General features: G+C 34.9%; 1 protein-coding gene across 1 annotated transcript in view; it reads left to right on the forward strand.

The window, feature by feature from the left end:
- LOC112515187 (probable terpene synthase 6) overlaps positions 1-5,324 on the forward strand; it is a 24,351-nt gene extending 19,027 nt beyond the window's left edge. The window contains exons 2-3 of the mRNA XM_025121860.1: positions 2,556-2,667; positions 5,031-5,324. Coding sequence (XP_024977628.1) covers positions 2,556-2,667; positions 5,031-5,324 — 406 coding nt within the window. The remainder of the gene's footprint in view (positions 1-2,555; positions 2,668-5,030) is intronic.
- Positions 5,325-8,495: the final 3,171 nt, after the last annotated feature.

An 8,495-nucleotide genomic window follows, 5' to 3' on the forward strand; every position in this document is an offset into this window, starting at 1 on the left:
GTTTCATAGTCAAGTCTCCGAATAAACGGATCCTCATCACACACAATGCAACAYGGATCACTATGAAACCTAAACATGAATATGTTTCATCATCATTGTTTAATGCGCTTATTAAAWTTTATTATTATGCAATATCTAGTTTCATTATCCTCATTTGATATTGAATCTCATCCATTTTTTGCAATGATGAATCGATTTTGTCTATGCACCTGTTTCATTTACCTTTTCATCAACTTAACCATTCACCTACAACATCATTGTTCATGTCTTAAAGCGGTTCATGACTAACTGTTCAATTACATTATGAACCCATTTCATTATCATTAACACGTTACATCCACTGAACGGACTCCCTACGTAATTCTACAACGTGGTTGGCTATGAAACGAGTTCAACAGTCATTAACCAATTGTAAATGAACTCGTTTCATTGTCAAGTATCCGAATAAACGGATCATCATCACACACAATGCAACATGGATCACCATGAAACTTGAAAATGAATATGTTTCATCATCATGAAACGAGTGCATGAACATGTTTCATCATGAAACGAGTGCATGAACTTGAAAATGAATATGTTTCATCATCATGAAACGAGTGCATGAACATGTTTCATCATGAATAAAAAAAAGTCAATAAACCATATATTAATGAAACCGTCTCATATGAACATTAATTGCATAGAGAATAAAATATATTAAGCACCCATTTCATCTATTAAACCATTCACCTCCACCATCATTTTTCAAGTCTTAAAGCGCTTAATGATTAACCAGTCAATTACATCATGAACCCGTTTCACTTTCACTAACCCAAACATGAATATACATTAAAACTTGAATATGAATATGTTTCATCATTATGACCTGGAAGTACATGAACATGTACAATATAAATAAAAGAAGCAAATTATACATTTTATAATGAAACCTTCTGATATGAACATTAATTGCATAAAGAATGAAATATATTATGCACCCGTTTCATTATGCATTTAATATAATATGCAACCGTTTCTTCGTAATGAAACCTTTTCATATGAACATTAATATATTATGTTATGGTAATATGAAACTTTTTCATTTTAAAACCTTTTCATATGAAACAGTTTCATAACCGGTAATTTTTTATACAATGAACCTCAAATCATTCATTCATTACATAACAAGATAAAATCTTCATGAATGTTTCCAGCTTCATTGAATAAAAAAAAACAAATCAATTTTTAATATTATAAAATATTAAAATCTTTAAATCATTCCATTTATATAATTTCCATTATTAAATTTCCTTATTTAATATTCCTTAATAACTTCTTTATTTATGAAAAAAATTATGAAAATGACCAAAATGACCTTATTGATTAAATTTAATTAAAAAAATGGAATTTTCCTATTGATCGATTTTGGTTTACACGGTTTTTTAAAATGACATGGTTTTCATTTGAACCTGCCCCTATATATATATATATATATATATATGTAATCAGTTGGTGAGATTTGAATGATATATTAATATAATAATATTGTTGAAAAATCTTTTGCTTTTCCCTCCATTTCTCTCTTCTTCGTGAGTTTCTACAACAATTTTTTGTAGTTTTTCTTTTGTGTTATTTGTAACCCAATAAAGTGGTATCAGAGCCTATTCAATTCAAGGTTGAAGACAAGTTCAGAAAAGAACAAACATCGCAGAAGAACGATGGATTTCGAAGGTAAGAAAGAAGAACACGACAACTTGTGATTTTTATGTTGTATTCCTCAAAGGAGAAACAACAAATAGGAATGGAAGACACATGTCTGTGCAAAAAACATTGGGAGAAATCAAAACAATATCAAAAGTTTTTTTTAGGGCTACAATAAAACTCTTTGGGATCAAATTTTCCGTAAAAAAGAAAGAAAAAGATGTGGAAAAGGAGGTGGCAATAATGAAGGAAGAACAAAAACATCTAAAGGTGAAACTCGAAACCCTACAGGCTACATGTGAAAATCAGATAAAAGAGAATAAGAGGTTGAACAAACAAATTCCAGGAGATGTTAAGAAAGGGCCTGGAGTAAAGAAGAAGATAATCTTTTAATGGAACATCTACAAGAGCATGGTCCAAATAAATGGAATCTCCTTCTTTCAAAAGGAGTTCTCAAACGAACGGAAAAATCACGTAGACTTCGGTGGTTGAACAACCTTCAATCCAATCTCAAGAAAGGTATGTTTTCGGGAAAAAGAAAAAACAATTGGTGTTTGATATATATGCAAAGTAAGTACGGGACCAATTGGGTAAAAATTGCCACTTATTTGCCTGGAAGATCTGTATATCATGTTAAGAACATATGGTATAATCATCAAAAGAGTATGGCCCAGTTTCTTAGTTTAAAAAAGAGTTTGAAGGTTGGTTCAAGCCCAGATAAAAAAAGATTGTGGAAGACTTGATTATGGAAAGAAAGCTTAAGATTGATTTATTGTTTGCAATAAACCTACCAGACGAAAAGAATCTGGATGTTTCTTTTATGTTGATGATGCATGGTGCAAAGATGGTGTATGTAATAATCTTGTTAACAGAAACAAGAAGGCATGTGTGCCTATGGGTGATGATGACCTTGTGAAAAGAAACAAGGTGATGAATGTACCCATGGATGATACTCTCCCTGGGAAAGTCAAAGAAAGTGATGATGTTTGAAATGTAAATACTTCGAGATGTGTGTTAGCTTAAGAAGGAGTGTTAAAAATATTAACTAAGTCATGTGATTATGTATAAGTAATTCTATTTATGTATCATAGTTTGATAGGTTATTAGTTGGTGACAATTTTTTTGGAGGTTATTTACCCACCGCGGTGTTGGTTCACAAACCATTGTGACGGTCAAAATATGTCCCATTATGTATATATATAAAAACAACAGTATGTGTAGTTGGTGAGATTTAGATGATATATTACTAAAATAATATTGTTGAAAAGTGTTTTGTTTTTCCCTCCATTTCTCTTTTTCTTCTTCGTGAGTTTCTACAACAATTTTCTGCAGTTTTTCTTTTGTGTCATTTGTAACCCAACAAAGTGGTATCAGAGCCTATTCGATCCAAGGTTGAAGATGAGTCCAGAAAAGAACAAATAATGCAGAAGAAAGACAGATTTTGAAGGGAAGAAAGAAGAACACAACAGCGTGTGATTTTTATGTTGTATTCTTTGAAGGAGAAACAACAAATAGGAAGGGAAGACACAGGTTTGTGCAGAAAACCCTAGGAGAAATCAGAACAACATCAAAAGTTTTTTTTTTCCAATTGCTACAATAAAACTTTTTGGAATCGAATTTTTCGTAAAAGAGGAAGTAAAAGATGTAATCGAAAAGGTGGCAATATTGAAGGAGGAACAAAAATATCTAAAGATGAAACTTGAAACCCTACAGGCTACATGTGAAAATTAGATAAAAAAAAAAAGAATAAGAGGCTAAAGAAACAAATTCCAAGAGATGTTAAGAAAGGGGCCTAAAGTAAAGAAGAAGATGATCTTTTAATATAACATATACAAGAGCATGGTCTAAAGAAATGGAATCTCCTTCTTTCAAAAGGAGTTCTCAAACATACGACAAAATCATGTAGATTTTGGTGGTTTCAACACAATCTCAAGAAAGGTATGTTTTCGGAAAAAGAAAAATAATTGGTGTTTGATATGCAGAGTAAGTACATGCACAATTGGGTAAAATTGCCACTTATTTGTCTGGAAGATCTGTATATCATGTTAAGAACGTATGGTATAATTATCAAAAGAGTATGGCCTGTTTAACAAGGGTCTAAAAAAGTTTGAAGGTTGGTTCAAGCTCAGATGAAAAGATTGTAGAAGACTTGATTATGGAATGAAAATTTAAGATTGATTGTATTGTTTGCGATAAACCTGCCAGACGAGAAGAATCTGGATGTTTCTTTTATGTTAATGATACATGGTGCAAAGATGGTGTATGTGATAATATTGTTATAAGAACAAGAAGTCATGTGTGTCTATGGATGATGATGACCTTGTGAAAAGAAGCAAGGTGATGAATGTACCCATGGATGATCCCTGAAAAGTCAAAGAAACTGATGATGTTTGAAATGTTAATACTTCAAGATGTGTGTTGCATATGTCTTAAGGAGGAGTGTTAAAAATATAAGCTAAGTCATGTGATTATGTATACGTAATTCTATTTATGTATCATAGTTTGATAGGTTATTAGTTGGTGACAATTTTTTTGGAGGTTATTTACCAACCGTGGTGTTGGTTCATAAACCATTGTGATGTTCAAAATCTGTCCCATTTGGTATATGTATAACTACAGTATGTAATCAGTTGGGGAGATTTGGATGATATATTAATAAAATAATATTGTTGAAAAGTCTTTTGTTTTTCCTTCCATTGCTCTTCTTCTTCTTCTTCTTCTTGAGTTTCTACATCAATTTTCTGCAGTTTTTCTGTTGTGTTATTTGTAACCCAACAGATTCTACGTTGTGTTTAAATTTGATTTTCAGCTTAATCTTGTGTAACTGTTTTCCTTTTGGATTTTCATCCACAATATCTAGTTTCAAGACATAGCTAGAGGCTACCTCGAAGAGGTTGAGTGGACAAACAGTGGATATGTGGCGTCGTTTCCTGAATATATGAAGAATGGATTAATCACTTCTGGCTACAATGTTATTCAAAATCTGCTTTAGTTGGTATAGGGGAGATAGTAAAGATGTTTTGGCTTGATACGAAAGTCCTCCAAAGACTTTGCAAGCTTCAGAGTTAATTTCAAGACTCCAAGATGATTTCATCACATATCAGGTTAAATTCTCCATTTTCGCACTTTGTTATTAGAAACTACTCCACACACGTATGTTATATGGATGCGAAAATAATGACCAAGTGCAAAATATGGTACACGTCATGGACTTCCTGCTTTTCTATGTTCTAGAGACTATACAGAACAATTATTGGTCATTTGGTTCTTATAAATCGAACTACAAAAATCGAAATTATATGTGGCTTAAACAAATTCTTATAGTTTTGCATATTCTCTATATGCAGTTTGAGCATGAAAGAGGACAATCAGCCACCGGTGTTGATGCATATATCAAGACGTTTGGTGTGTCAGAAAATGAAGCAATTGAAGAGCCCAAGAAAATGATTGAAAATGCATGGATATATATAAACGAGGGGTGTCTCAAGCTAGGAGAAGTCTCCATGGATTTGCTTGCGCCAATTCTCAATCTTTCACGAATGATTCCTGTGGTATATTGGTATGACGATGGGTTCACTTTTCCCGGAAAGACCCCTAAAGAGTATATTAATCTCTTGTTTGTTGGTTATGTTCCCATGTAGTGATAAACAAGCGATTGTTGTTTCTAATGCTCATCTTCAACAACTTTTACAATAATGAGAAAAATAAATTCATATTGGACATGGTCTAAATGACACTACAAAAATGAAGAGCATCAACGACGGAAAATTCCCTCGCAAATCTGTTGCTAAAAAGGTCTTCCGTCGCGATCCGTCGATGATACTCCATCAGTCAACTACTCATAGGTAATGCTATCAGCGATGGATCAACGAGGATACTATCAGCGACGGATCAGCGAGGGAACTGATTCGACGACGGATCAACGAGAGAACTTTCAGCGAGCGGATCAGAAAGAGAACTTTCAACGAAGGATCAGTGAAGGAACTTTTAGCGACGGATCAGCGAGGGAACTTTCAACGATGGATTAGCGAGGGAATATCAGCAATAGATTTTCCTTCACTAATCCGTCGCTAAATATTAATTAATTTAAAAATAAATTTTTTATAACTATATATTTTCTGTATTTATTTATACAAAACCTGGCCATAACATAACAAACCAAAGCTGTGAACAAATTAAAACTAACCAATTCATACGATTTAAAATATTCAATTCATACAACTTAATCTTCAATTTCATACAATCTAACTACCGGGAGGTAGGGGAGGGGAAAAACATATCCTGACTGCCGCATAAATGCAACAAAATGCTTCAATAAGGCGGCCTGTTCGGCTAACGTAGTAGCTTGTCCAACCTGTTCGGCTAATGAGGCAGTTTGTCTGGCCTCTAAATTTGCTCTATTCTTCCGTTCGGTCTCCAGTTCCTTCTCTACCCTTGCCAACTTCTCTCTTAACTTCGTTACCTGTAAATATTCAATATTCGACAAAATCAGTAATTTGTTCGCAATTTTAGTAATGAGAAAGTATAGAACAATATAAGCAACATACCTCTGTTGTTGACTTGTATGATCTCGCGGTGCTACTGCTACATCTACCCGTCATAGCATAAGAGGGATCCTGGGAGGTCCCGAAACCAAAGATGCAGCCCTTCCTCCGTCCTTCGACACGTTGCTCCCAAAGAGATGCCTCAACAGGGGGAGGGCTGTCAGTTCTAGACTGGGACTCACCACTAAGCGATTGAAATCGCTCCTATGGTTCACCAAAACAAAAACGGGTGAGGTTATGTATGTAGGAAATTTCAGCAACATAACGGCTGTAAATCAAACATATCCAGTGCCTGTTTTTAACAATTAAAGCATTCTAATAATACCAATGGTACTCACATTCTCAACCTATCTACTTAGCCTAACATCTGCCCAACAATGGCAATAACATCACTATGTTTATTAAAATATACTACCTTTATCCTACCAAACATATCTATTAACCGAAATAATAATTTTAGAAAACTTACATGACACCTAGCAGCTTTGGGGTAACTGAACTGAGGAGGATCGGTAGGCGGGTCGAACGAACCTTGATTGAACTTCTGGTTTGTGCAGTGAGTGTGTTCAAACAACTCAATATCAGTCGGCTCACGACCCATTAGTTTTGCCTACATTAAATAATTAGGTTAAGTTGTTAGTAAACATAGAGAACGAATTACATATTCAAAAAAGATTATATACTCACCATCAAGTCTCGATGTTGTGCAGTATTGATCAATCCCTCGTGTGTGTGTCTGGATGAAAACCCCTCAAACTGTATGTTCCTATTAGCCCTATTGATCCTGGATTTCCTTTTCCAATGCTCGGTATCCCAAATCTGTTAAAAACATAGCACATATATAAGGTGGTACGAAACACATGGCAGTTCAAAAAGCTCACAATAGTCAATAGAGATACATACCTGGTCAATCATCTGAAGCCAAAACTCCTCTGGGATCCATATAGGATGGTGTAATCTAATCCATGAGAAGTCCTCACCATCCCATTGCTGAGCAGTGGGATAGGCCTGTGCCACGATCCAGTCACGTGCAGCGCTCATCCAATCTGAGTACCTATTGTTCATGGCTTTGGTCCATAAATCATGAACCATGTTATCCAGCTCTTGTTCCCATTGGAACTTAGTCTATATACACAATATTTGTATAAATGTAAAAACAATAACCTTATATGTATAATTACATTAAAATGGTACACCAACCCGAAAGCTTTGGAACATCAAGTCACGGGCTTCCTGAGGGACTTCCTTCCATCTATGCCACAGACTAGCAAAGGAAGACATGAATATAGTCGTCATCTCCCGGATAACATGGGCATTTTAAACCTGTACAATTAAAAAAATTACAACACAAAAGACATTCATATCATTTTATTATGTAATGCAAAGTCCTATACCACATCTACTTACCCATTGCCTAACAAAGAAATATGTCTTCGTTGGCGCGGACGATTGGGTGTCGGCATCTCATTGTTGGGGCCTCTCCCCGACCCTGAACCTGTTGAAGCTGGGGCCTCCATGGCTACCTTTTGTTCATCTAAATCCCGGATGGCGGTCTCCGAGAACTCAACAATGTCATCGGCGCGCGGTTCACCACGCTCGCTAATTGAGTTGCTACCCCTACAAGACATGGGGCTACCACGACTACCATGACGGCCTCGATCGCGCTCTAGGCATGATATCTCTTGAAAAAACAAACATTAGATTATATGTAAGGTTTTGACTACTAGAAAGTCAAACCGTAGGTTTAGAGGAGTTTTTAATGACTTTAAAACTCTAAGTGTAACGGTTTGACTACTTGAAAGTCAAACCGTAGGTCTGAATGAAGTTGGCGGTCTTTAAACGAGTTGAAAAGCCTACATGTAAAGTTTTAACTACTAGAAAGTCAAACCGTAGGTTTAGAGGAGTTTTGGATGACTTTAAAACTCTAAGTTTAACGGTTTGACTACTTGAAAGTCAAAACATAGGTGTAAATGAAGTTGGCATTCTTTGAACGAGTTGATAATGGACCATTTAAGTTTTGACTACTAGAAAGTCAAACCATAGGTTTAGAGGTGTTTTGGATGACTTTAAAACTCTAAGTATAATGGTTTGACTACTTGAAAGTCATACCGTAGGTGTGAATGAAGTTGGCGGTCTTTGAATGAGTTGAGAATGGACCATGTAAAGTTTTGACTAATAGAAAGTCAAACTGTAGGTTTAGAAGAGTTTTAGATAACTTTAAAACTCTAAGTGTAACAGTTTGACAACTAGAAAGTGAAACCGTAGGTT

This window comes from Cynara cardunculus (assembly GCF_001531365.2).
Source record: "Cynara cardunculus var. scolymus isolate 2C chromosome LG 7, CcrdV1, whole genome shotgun sequence".
NCBI lineage: Eukaryota > Viridiplantae > Streptophyta > Magnoliopsida > Asterales > Asteraceae > Cynara > Cynara cardunculus.